Here is a 12098-nt window from a genome sequence, read left to right as displayed (position 1 = left end):
AATTTTTAAAATCTAAAAATTTAACATCCCAGATGCTTTTGCAGAGGTTGACAGTCCTTTGTTTCTGCTGTATTCAGATTGGTTAGCTCATGCAGTACTGAAAGGACAAAATTTACTGTTGTAAATTGAGGTTTTTCTCTGGGGAGATGAAAAGGGCTGTAGAAAGACTCAGTCTAGTAGTTTGAAGAGAGATGCTGTGTCTTGTATCTGTTTCAAGATAAGGAATGTGAAATCATACTGATGAGTAGAGCTAGAACTGTGCTTTCTGCTTTTTTTTGTGCATGTATGTTATTATCTTTGAAATAAAATGTAACTCAGTTGCTTCCAGCAGCTCCTTTCTGTGTAGGAGTGACAAGTATTTACACCTACACATCAGTGTATCTATCCTTCCTTTTTGCTAGTGTGAGGAGTGAGTGTTATCATACCAGATGGCACTTGTCAGGTTTTCTGCAAAATCAGCTTTCTTCATAAAACTTGGAACATGGAGAATTTGCTTTGATTAGAGTCTATCCTTGACCATAATGAAACTGATTCTCTAGCAGTACTCAACTGTAATCTCACTTACTAGCTTTGTGATGCTGAGGAACATATCAACTGGATAGTGGCATAGCACTGTAGAGTGAGTTTGCCAGTAGAAAAGGAAAATGGGTGTAAGTGTTAAGTAAATCTCTGCATCTTGAAAAGGTCACAAAGGCTGATTTTTTTCAGTCTTGCAGGTAACATAAGTCCTTTCAGTAATAAATATCCAGCTTATTCATGTGGTTTTTTTTCTCTCTTGTGTAAAGTCATGCTAAATGGGGCCAGTCATGCCCTTTATCCAGTTTCTGATAGGTGATAGCAAATGCACAGGGAAGGGTATAAGAACAGGTATGCAAAGGGTGATCCACCCTATCAAAGTCCCTTTTGCTTAGGGACTTTCTGAGCCAGAATTTGTGTTCTCATGGATGTACTTTTCTTTCGCAAATTACTGTGATAATTCAAAAGAAGTTATCACAAAAGAAATCTTTTGAATCCTTCCCTCAAGTAAGTATAATCTGTGTCTATATCAGCTGTAATGCTTAGTTGTATTTATAGAGGTTTTTTTTTTGTTGCTTTTTTTTTAAAGATACGATAATTTTGAGGATCCCCTTGGAGTGATTGACAAATTTCACTATGGAACACACTACTCAAATGCTGCTGGTGTCATGCATTACCTCATTCGGGTAGAACCTTTCACAACTCTTCATATCCAACTTCAAAGTGGCAGGTATATTGTGAGCAAAGAAGCACCAACTCTAATTTCTTCCATGTCATTTTACCAAGGGAGCAATCAGCCTGATGTGAGTTTTCTGTCCCCCAGGTTTGATTGTGCTGATCGACAGTTTCACTCTATTCCTGCTACCTGGCAAGCACTGATGGACAATCCCAATGATGTCAAGGAACTTATTCCAGAGTTTTTCTACTTCCCAGAATTCCTGGAGAACCAAAACGGTAAACAGACTGCTCAGAATATTCTGCATAGAAAACTCCTCTTCTGAGAATTGTTCCAAACACTGATGAATACTGTGGTATATTTCATCCTTAAGCTTAATAATATACTTGTAGAAATTACTTCATCATGCTGACTTCAAAACTGTTCAGTGAGACCGGTTACATTGAGCAGTAGTCTAAATGCTATTTAAAACTCATAGTGGGAGATTAAGGATGGCTAAAAATATTGTTGTTTGCTTAACAAAAGAACGAAGATGCTCATTTGAGTATTTAAAACAAAAAAGTTAACGGAATAGAAAATAGAGATCAAATAGCATAAGTTAAGAGATGAATTAGCATTTGTTTCACTAGATTTGTTGACTGGTAGCTTGGACATCCTAAAACTTCACATCTGTTATTTGTTCCAGGCAACTTGTGTATTTTCTTCTTGTTACTGTTATCTAACAATACCAGGTGAAGTCAGTTGATTTTAGAGCCATATGAAATTTCAAAACTCAAAAAAGAAGGGGAGGGGGAAACAAACTATTTCAGTCATAGACGAAGTTAATTAGAAGGAGAATGTCCTGCATTCTGATGTGTGAGACTCCTAGATATTTCTTCTTTGAATTTCCTGCACAGGGGAGTTTTTTCTCTACTACTGGGCAGATTAAAAGTAGATTTGCATGTTTGTGCTGCTGATAATTTGGTCTGGTAGATACAGTTACTAGAGTTCTAAGTTACTAAAATTTGCAATGCCCAAGTCATGTTTTCAAAAGTCATTTAAATATTTAGGGCTGTTGTTACAAAAGCTGGTAGAATTTAAGACTTGAAAGCCTTGATTCTAGAGTAACTTAAACCTATTAGTAACTTCATACTTACGAATAATCTTATTGAAATGTTTTGAACTCTTAATCCTGATAAAATAGAGCAAATACAGGTATGTTTGTCGATACATGTGTAAATGACTAATGCTTCTTTTAAGATTGAGACTGCAGCTTCTAACTCATTTAAATGCTTTGGATAACTATTATCCCATATCACTTAACATTTGAAAGACTCAGAGCAGAACCTAGCCTCCTATGTCAGTGGTAGAACTATTGTAGATTTATGTTAAGAATTTTTCAACAATTTTCCCTCACATTTTTTGAACCCTTTGTACCTTTATTGAGAAAGCAAGATTTTTTGGAAGTATTTTGTAGTAACTCTTAAAATTCTCCAAATTTCTCGCTAGGTTTTAACTTGGGTCAGCTTCAAATATCCAAAGAAGCGGTAAATGATGTTGTTCTCCCTAAATGGGCCCATTCCCCAGAAGACTTCATTTATAAACATAGGAAGGCTCTGGTAAGATGATAGTTAAGCATGAAATAATAAGGAAAGAATTTTCACTTGATAGCCTCATGCATGTAAATAAAATGTTTGAATGAAAAAAGGAAAGAGTCTAAGGATGCTGATAATTTGGATGTTCCCTCCTTAGGAGATTAAAATGCAGAATTAGATGACTTTGGGTGATAAGGTTCCCCTTGAATTTTAATAATTATAGAGAACTAGCAGCTTACCTTCCCTTTCACAGCTGCGTTTCAACAGTCTAGATTTGTTGCTCTGCTGCATTAAATTTCCCTCTTACCTGGCAGTTTGCGCTTACTCCACGTTCTGTGCTACTGCCCTATACATTAGTGTACACTTAATTTGTGCATATGCTTATTTTAGGAATTAAATTTCTTTCACAGAAATCAGTAAATACTTCAAGAACGAACAACATTTTTCTTATTACATGAGTGTTTTTTTTTCCTCTAGGAATCAGAGTATGTTTCTGCTCATCTTCATGAATGGATTGATTTGATTTTTGGCTACAAGCAGAGGGGACCAGCTGCAGTGGAGGCACTCAATGTGTTTTATTATTGTACTTACGAAGGTACAAAGCAGTATACTTACTTTCCTGTTGTTGTTATCAGAATTATGGGTTTTCAGTATTAGCTAGAAAGCACTTGAGTTGTGATTATGCCATGTAGTAGCATATAGTAAAGCAAGAGAATTATGGTTGAAATGTGGAAGCATAACTTCTGTTTGTCAGAATAGTTTGTTTACTTGCCTAAAAACATTCATAGGAAAGGGTTTCTCATGGCTTAGGAGTTGAGGAAAATTGAGTAAAAAATGTTTTGTATTAATAGACTAATGTTAATTCACAAGGTGAATTTGGGGTGGCTTTTGTGTGTAGCACATTGTATGTGTGAAGTAAATGAAATCCATTTGACAAGATAAATACGCTTTTATCACACTGACAGAGAACTCCACAGAGTGGAGTCATCAGGTTGTATTTCTTGAATGCGTAGTATGGAGGCTTTTCTGTGGGAAAGGGTTGTAATGCTGTAATGATTTCTTGTTACATTTCTTTGCTAATATTTTCTGTGTAAATTGTTTGATTTCTATTCTTTTTCTGCCTTTCTTTCTGGCTGCGGTCCAGGAGCTGTGGATTTGGATGCTCTAACAGATGAGAAGGAAAGGAAAGCTTTAGAAGGGATGATAAACAATTTTGGACAAACTCCTTGTCAGCTGTTGAAGGTAATGCTCTTTTTTTTCCTTCTTAGTCAAACCTTTGGTTAAATTCAACTGAGTTACAGAGGACTTGTGAAAAATAAGTCTCTTCCATGTTACCATTTCTAAGGGTCATAGTGAAGGAAATTTAAAATAGCATTTTCAAAGGAGTTTATTTTCATTCTGAAAGAAGTTGAGTGCCTTATATGACTAGAACAATTTGATAAATATGTCTAATTAGACTGTCAAATTTGATGCTTGTTCAAATATTGTCTCCCAGGAGCCCCATCCTCAGCGGTTGTCAGCAGAAGAGGTAGTGCAAAGACTAACTAGAAGTGATACCTCTACTCTGAATCTCTTCCAACACCTCACTGAACTGAAGTCATTCTTCATAGAGGTAGATGCATTATTTGAAATTGTTTAAAGTTTGATATGAAACTTCTGATCTACATGAAACAAAAAGCCATAAGCTACATGAAAGTAGACTTGCTTCCTATTTGAAGAAAATCTTAAGGTGCAAATTGTATAAAACAAACAGTATCTTTTTAGTTAGTTTCATAGAAATTGAATCCCGTATATTTGTATCTGCTGGACACGAATTTGAGTCTTGTTTGGGTATTAAGTTAACAACTAAACCATGAAAGCTAAGAACAACATGGGTGGTACTTGAGGATTCACTAGATTTGGTAACTAAACTCACTGTTTCAGGATAGAGCTAGGGTTTATGCCCTGTGTGAGCTGTGTGTGTGCGTCAATACCCAACTGTACTTTACAGGTTTGGTATAGATTACAGAGGATTTGGGTCTTAACTCTGCACAGGTTCTACACTTGACCTTTAGCTCTTGTGTATAATCAAATCAAAACTATGCCCTTTCTCTTAGGGAATCAGTGATGGCGTTCCTATTGTCAAAGCTGTTGTCCCCAGGAATCAGTCACGTTCCTTTATGTCTCAGGGAAGCCCAGAGATACTGGTAAGTTGCATGAGTCAGTGTTAATCTGGCATGCATACTCTCTAAAAGCTTATGCTGTCTAATATTAAATTTTGCACTAGTATAGGAAGATATCTACATGCAGCACAGAGGAGAGTTTTTGGATTTATGTCTTTGTGACAGTCCCTATGCAATACCATCTGTAATTCACAGGAAATAATACTGTTTTCTGACATCTGTGTTTTGTGGATCATATTCATTGTCCAGGCCAAACAGAGAATGCACTTGTGTCACTGGGAATTTGAAGACATCAAATTCTCATGTTTTTTTTACTAGAAGTCTTGAAAATAACCTTGGGTATTCAGTTTTTTTCCTTGTTTTCTCAGGGACAGAACTGTAGTACAAGTTTTTTCAAACTACCTGAATTAATATGTTAACTATGACAGATGACTATTTCAAAGAAGATGAATTAAATGTCTAAACTGTAATTAAATGCTTTTGTTATTTTTTTATTGGTGGGGTGGTTTTGGATTTCTTTTGGTTTGTTGATTTGTCCTTTTTCTTGCAAGTCAACTTTCTTTGACCTATCTGTAACGTACGGTATTTTAACTTGGTAGTGTGTACCATATGTGGATTAAAATCCTTGAAAAATGAGTTAGATCTGCTTTTTTGACCCTTCTTTGTTGAAATGAGTGCATCTGCATTGGATTGTTTATTATTTGCAAGAGGGCAGGATGCTGCTTTCTTCTTTGTTGTAAACTCTCTAAGAAGCCTGTGCTGCTTTGCCTTTTCTTTTATGTAAGTTCTAATACCAGAAAATAAGTCTCTGGGTTTCATCAGTTTTTCTAACTTTCTTAGGTAACAGCAAGTCTGAATTGCATTATTGGAACCCATGGTTGGCTGCCTTATGATAAAAACATCTCCAACTACTTTACATTCATCAAAGATACCACAGTGACAAATCCCAAGTAAGCAAATGATGAGGACATGCCGATGGATGCATATGTAGTAATAAAATAGAGTAATTGTTTGATAATAAATCAACTGTATTGTTTTCTTTGGCTGAGTTTTTAGCTAGGTATGCATCTTCTAGTGCTTAATAATATTACCTTTCTAGTAAAGAGTTCTGTAAGCAATATTTCATGGCTCTTCACTGTTAGAGCTACTTCTCATTCTATTTTCCTAGTTATTTATTATAAAACATCATCTTGGAATTTAAGCTGAATGCCCTTCATACATTCTTAAACTACAGTGAAGGTGTAAGTGGACGTTTTTTCCCTGACTTTTGAGGAGATTCCTCTTTTATTTTAAAATTACATTATTTACTCAGGGAATTAGTTATTTGTACAGAATTAAGTTGCATGATTTAATCTGGTTTCCACTCATGGCATTGACAGTTTTGCTGTGGATATCAAGGGGGCAGAATTTCATCATTTATTTATAGCCTCTCCTATAGATTTCTTCTATAGAATTTCTTCTTTTTTTTAAGGATACAAGATGCAAAAAAAAAAAAAGATTTGAACCAAGTTCACTCTTTATTGTTCATTTGCTTACAGAACACAGCGCAACATGAGTGGTCCTTTTGCACCAGGACTGGAGATCACTTCTAAGTTGTTTGCAGTATCGCATGACGCAAAACTCCTCTTTAGTGGAGGACACTGGGACAATAGCATCAGAGTGACATCTCTTACGAAAGGCAAACTGATTGGACAGCACATCAGGCACATGGGTTAGTAGCTCCTTACATAACAAAATGAAAGGCTTTATGTTGTATCTTGATGTTTGTATTTTTGGAAGAATTAAAGCCAATGCAGCTGAACTGGCAGGCGTAGCAGTCATAACAGAATGGCAGTGTAAGAACAGAGGATTACCTGAACTGTGATTATATGTAAATACTTGATTATGACTTTTTAGGCATTGTAGTAATTTAATGTAGGTTCAAAATAAAGCTTGATGGCTATTTTTAGGTAACAAAGGTGATTGAGTCACATTGGTACACCTGGTTGTATAATGGCTTCATTGGTTCATACAGCCTCATCAGTTGTAATCACAGTGGAATGTTTCATGCTGACTGTAAATGAGGCTGCACTGTGGACATACTGCATGCTCACCATCACACTGTGGTGAAATTACAATTAAACTACATCAAGTTTTTATTATTCTTCCTTCGTCTAGATATTGTGACCTGCTTGGCAATAGATTACTGTGGAATCCATTTGATTTCTGGATCCAGAGATACTACCTGTATGATATGGCAAATAGTTCAGCAGGTATGTTATTCAGGCTTACTCTGAAATGCAGTTTCTGAATCCTTTTTTGTTTTTAGCTGTCTTGCTGTGATGGTTCGTTGATTTTCCTTCTTTCAGGTTTAACAGTTTAACAGCTTTAACAGTTGCATGTTAGCATTGCATTTCCTCTGTGGAAAGTACTGGTGACTTAAACCAGGAGTTAGCTGAGATATCGCTAGTCTGTTTACCTAGTTTTACATTACACTGGCATTTCAGAATTCTTTAATGCTTTCACACTGTAAAAGTTTACTTAAAAGTGTGATGTTATTTCTATTGTTATGTATTTTAAGTATTAATCTCTGCTGCATCACAAACAGCATTAGTTATAGAGTGGGCTTGATAGGTGTTATGGGCAGTACATTTGGTCATGTCACCTTGTTCTTACCACTGAACTGAAGTCAGCATGTTAAATTGATACAGTGGTGCATAACTGCATGTTTTGCAGATGCATACTATGAAAAACATGAGCTGTCTTCATGACAAGAGTATCTTTAGTTCTTTCAAGAACTATGTTGTAGTTTGTACCAATGATGCATCACCAAAAAGTTGAGACCCTTTTGCTCGCAGTAGTATTTGTTGTCTCAAGCAGGGGTTAGTGTTGAAAGCTCTTTAGTTTTATCTTCTCAGAGTGAGTTGAATGATGAGTCCTTCTCTGAAGACTTTCTGTTTAGAACTGCTTTTCTGTAACGTTTTTAATCTACCTTTTATTGAATGGATATGTAAATGATGTTTTTATGTATCATGAATTCTCCTTCCAAGACTTTTATTTTGGCTATTTTGTCCTTTGCTAATTGGCAGTAGTGTTCTGCATGCTGCCACTTCTGCTCTGCTCTGTATTGTTGCCATCTTTCCCAGCTCTTTATTCTGACACATGTTCTGCAATTCATGTGTAGTTGAGGATTTCAGGACTTGGTGTTGGCAGTCAGATTTCTCCCAAACTAGTTATAATGGAGACTGCAGAACTATACTCTCACTGTAAGCACAGATCTTGCTTGAGAACTGGTCTGACCAAGTCTTTATATGCTGACAGTATACTTGCTGGAACAAAACTACTAAATCATCTCAATGCCCTGCAGTCATGTGGGCAAATAATACACTACTTTTAACGATAATTATTGCAAAATTTCCACTGTATATCATACTAGTGGCAGTCACTTAAAAGTATTATTTCCTTACTTTTTCCCTAGAAAATCAGAGTTACTTCTATTTTTAAGCAAAATAGCTATCATTTACCTGGACCGTGTCTATGAAGGGAGGGCTTCATCCAGGTAAAAATATTCTGAGTTGAATAAGCTCAGATAACAAGGTAGTAGTGAGTGGGTGAACAGATGAATCCTGTTAGGAGTGCTCACTGTGGTCCTTGCACACCTGGTCATCTGAAGGAACAGAAAGAAATTCTTTCACCTCCACTTTGTACTTGTATGTTCACTTCTTGATTTCACTAAGTAGGGCTGCTGACATAAAAGGTGATAAATTGAAATGGGTGAGTTGGTCCTTTGGTTTTGGCCTATGTCAAATATAAACCTCTCGCAACTAACATTGAAGGTACCAGAAACTTATTTTTGTTTATCCTTCAGCTGCAAGAGAATGTCATTGCACTTTTTGTTACTCTCAGGGAGGAGTGCCTGTAGGCCTGACACCTAAGCCATTACAGATCCTTTACGGGCATACTGATGAAGTTACAAGTGTTGGCATCAGCACTGAGCTGGACATGGCAGTGTCAGGATCCAGGGTAAGCATCTTCATACTTTTCCCTTCTTTGCCACCTCTTCAGTCAAAGCCTACAGTGTGTTTGAAGTTAAGAACAATACCAAAAGTGTTATTTCACAATCTTTTCTGCAACCTTGCATGTCAAAAAGATACGTGCCGTCTCCCTTGCTGTCTAAGTCAACCATTTCAAAAGAGACTCTACACAGTATAGACCTCAACTACTGTGTCAAGCAAGTTTGCACTGATAAGCTTCAAAGTGTGTGAACTTATTTGAAGTACTTAAACCTTTCACGGGAACAGTTCTGCAACAGCTTGTTCCCTGTTTGCCTAACCCCAAAGGCTCTTTGCAGCTTCCTTATACTCTGCTCTTCTGTACTGTACTGGCAGACTGAGCTCTGACTACCTAATGTGAATAATGCCTTCTCAAAAATGTGTCCTGTAAAATGGCTGATTTGTTGCCTATCCTTCTCCTCTTGCTCTGTTTGAATTTGTACTTTCGTATGCCTATAGTATGTGGCCTTGAGGGGAAGGATTCTTCGTGCAGAGCCTTTAATGCTCGGAAGTCTAATCTGCAGTTGATTTAAGTTCTTTCGAAATACTTCATTTTTATATAAATACTCATTCTATATGTGGCTGTAATTCACCTCAGAGCTTGCTGCTGGGTAACAGCTTACCTAAATTTGGTCTCTGCAGGATGGGACTGTTATTATTCGCACTATTCGGAAAGGTCAGTACATGAGAACTTTGCGACCACCTTGTGAGAGTTCCCTCCTGCTGACTGTTCCCCATCTGGCTGTGTCCTGGGAAGGTCATATTGTTGTCCACACCAGCATAGAAGGAAAGACCACTCTTAAGGTACTTAGGAGGTACTTAGGTTCATGGAATATCTGTTTCTTTTGCTGAAGACATCTAGTCATAAATGTGCCTGATTTTATCCTCATTTCCTTAAACTGTAGCTTTTTGTCCATACCATGTCTCTTTTCTTTTTATTTTGCTAGTGGATTTTAGTTAAATATGATGAAAAGGTAAATCACAGACACACCATGCTGCTGTAAGCTTCATGAACATCTCCAAACACCTGCAGGGAAGATATCTTAAGAATGTGCTAGCAAATCTTCCTGGAAGAGCCACTTTGAAATGCAAAGCTAGGGGAAATATGTTCTACTACTCACAGGAGTAGAGATTTATAAAGGGAGCAAGATTTCAGATGCATTTAGATGTTTTAGATGCAAGATGCCCAGGGAATATGCTAATATGACTTAATTTTGTGTCAGAGAGGGAACTATAGTGTTTGCAGTGTCCCTTGTTCTGTCTGTTGAGTAGCTGCATAGTTGCTCTAACTGTATAACTTATGATTTCTACGAGGATGGGAACTTTCCTGAAAGACAAATGTACTATAAACATAGGCGTACTAGCTGCACTGGAATGATGGGGAAAGATGAAACCAAAGTATAGCAAAACTGGAAGAACTTAAGATGGTCATGTTAGCTATGTCTTTAATATGTCAAAAATTCATTGTCTTGTCCAGAAACTGCTCTCTGTAAAATAGATTAGTTTCCTTGTGCTTCTGAATTTGGGCTGGGATGAGGGTGCTGAAGATAAGAGCTCTCTTCTTCTTCCTTAAGAAAAAACATCAAAAGACAGGGACCTGTTCAATAAGCCTGTGGATGTTTCCAGAAAATTTGGGATTGATTAGATGGATAGGGATGATGTTATGCTATGTCTAGAGTTAATGAAGAGTTATTTCAAAAACTTCCGTATGGGAACAGGAATACATACGTGCCCTCTGTGATACTGATTGTTTTTATTTAGGATAAGAATGCATTACACCTCTATTCTGTCAATGGAAAGCATCTGGGTTCTGAGACTCTGAAGGAAGAAGTGTCAGATATGTGTGTGACTGGCGAGTATATCGTGATGGGCAGCTTACAGGGATTTCTTTCCATACGGGACCTATACAGGTAATATACTTCTGATAAGTTTATCATTGAGAAGCAAATACAGAGGTTTATTTAGTAATGTGGGCTTTCCGTGTGCTACAGGTATTAAAAATTGTGGGTTTTTGTGTATTCAAAAAATATATATATATTTAAAGATAACTAAGGAGGTTATGAAAAATTAGGGGTTGTACTAGGCCCTTTTCCCTGCAGACATTTATCACAACCATCAGCTTGGAACTAACTGTATTTAGGAAGAGCTGTGTCTGATACAGGCAAGCTCTGATTGTTCCTGTATCTGGTTAGTCACTGGGAGCTCATCAGCTACGGGATCAAGCTTCATGTAGTTCTTCTGCACTGCTCTTAAAGAGCTCCATTGCAGGGTGGTCTTTGTCACTTAAACAGATATGGGACTAATATTCATGCTCTTCTAATGAGAGTATCTTAATTTTCTGAATGACTCTCCTGTGCCCCTTGTCATTGGATCTGTATTCTGATGTATGAATTGATCTTTCTGCAGAATTTCTTAATGGTCAAAATTGCAAACTGAATCCTTGAGAAACTGTTTCGTAGTGCATCCCGTGGACTGTGGTCTCAACTGCAGTGTGATGCTTTCCAATATGTAAAAATATACATGTAATTTAATGCTCTGTGGTTTCTGTTCATTTCAGCTTGAATCTGAGCATCTCTCCATTAGCCATGCGACTGCCAATTCATTGCATTTCTGTCACCAAAGAGTATAGCCACATCCTTGTTGGCTTGGAGGATGGCAAGTTGATTATCGTTGGTGTTGGCAAGCCAGCAGAGGTAAAGCCCACCATCAAGAACTTTTTCTACCGAACAGTGGGAAGTTCACTTATTTCTGCTTTCCAGTTGAGCAAGAGGTCTCCTCTATGGCAGGGTAAATTTAAAAGCAAGTTTCAGTTTTCGGTGGGAAAGAAATAACCTTTGAGACTGCTCTACTGAATTTTCTCATTAAGAATCAAAGATATATAGGGATCACAGATGAGATGCTCAGCTGGACTAACTTTCAGACTTTGTCACTGACATCTGAATAAGAAAAGTCAGTAGCTATTCTCTTTTGTACGTGTTAGTGTTGTCAGCCACTTTCTGACGAAATTAACTTTCCAGAAGAAATGAGCAAGCTCCTTTTTTTTTTTATGGTTTCCATCAGATGTCCTTTTAATATGCACTGACTGACGTTGGGGAAAAGATTACTTTTTGTTAAGATTCTCTAATTGTAAGGCACAAAG

General features: G+C 37.1%; 1 protein-coding gene across 6 annotated transcripts in view; it reads left to right on the top strand.

The window, feature by feature from the left end:
* Positions 1–12098, top strand: part of NBEAL1 (neurobeachin like 1) — a 79596-nt gene that overhangs the window by 59643 nt on the left and 7855 nt on the right. For 5 of the 6 annotated variants that reach the window (XM_004942674.5, XM_004942671.5, XM_004942672.5 and 2 more), the window contains 14 exons: positions 1106–1246; positions 1340–1470; positions 2681–2790; positions 3244–3361; positions 3911–4008; positions 4262–4378; positions 4863–4952; positions 5769–5878; positions 6467–6639; positions 7086–7180; positions 8814–8930; positions 9602–9763; positions 10721–10869; positions 11517–11746. In XM_004942674.5, the coding sequence (XP_004942731.2) occupies positions 1106–1246; positions 1340–1470; positions 2681–2790; positions 3244–3361; positions 3911–4008; positions 4262–4378; positions 4863–4952; positions 5769–5878; positions 6467–6639; positions 7086–7180; positions 8814–8930; positions 9602–9763; positions 10721–10869; positions 11517–11746 (1841 nt within the window). The remainder of the gene's footprint in view (positions 1–1105; positions 1247–1339; positions 1471–2680; positions 2791–3243; positions 3362–3910; positions 4009–4261; positions 4379–4862; positions 4953–5768; positions 5879–6466; positions 6640–7085; positions 7181–8813; positions 8931–9601; positions 9764–10720; positions 10870–11516; positions 11747–12098) is intronic. The other variant, XM_046943849.1, reaches the window with a different exon arrangement.

Source organism: Gallus gallus, chromosome 7 (genome assembly GCF_016699485.2).
Source record: "Gallus gallus isolate bGalGal1 chromosome 7, bGalGal1.mat.broiler.GRCg7b, whole genome shotgun sequence".
NCBI lineage: Eukaryota > Metazoa > Chordata > Aves > Galliformes > Phasianidae > Gallus > Gallus gallus.
The sequence above is the reverse complement of the archived record's forward strand: the minus strand, read 5'-3'. Positions and strand labels throughout refer to the sequence as shown.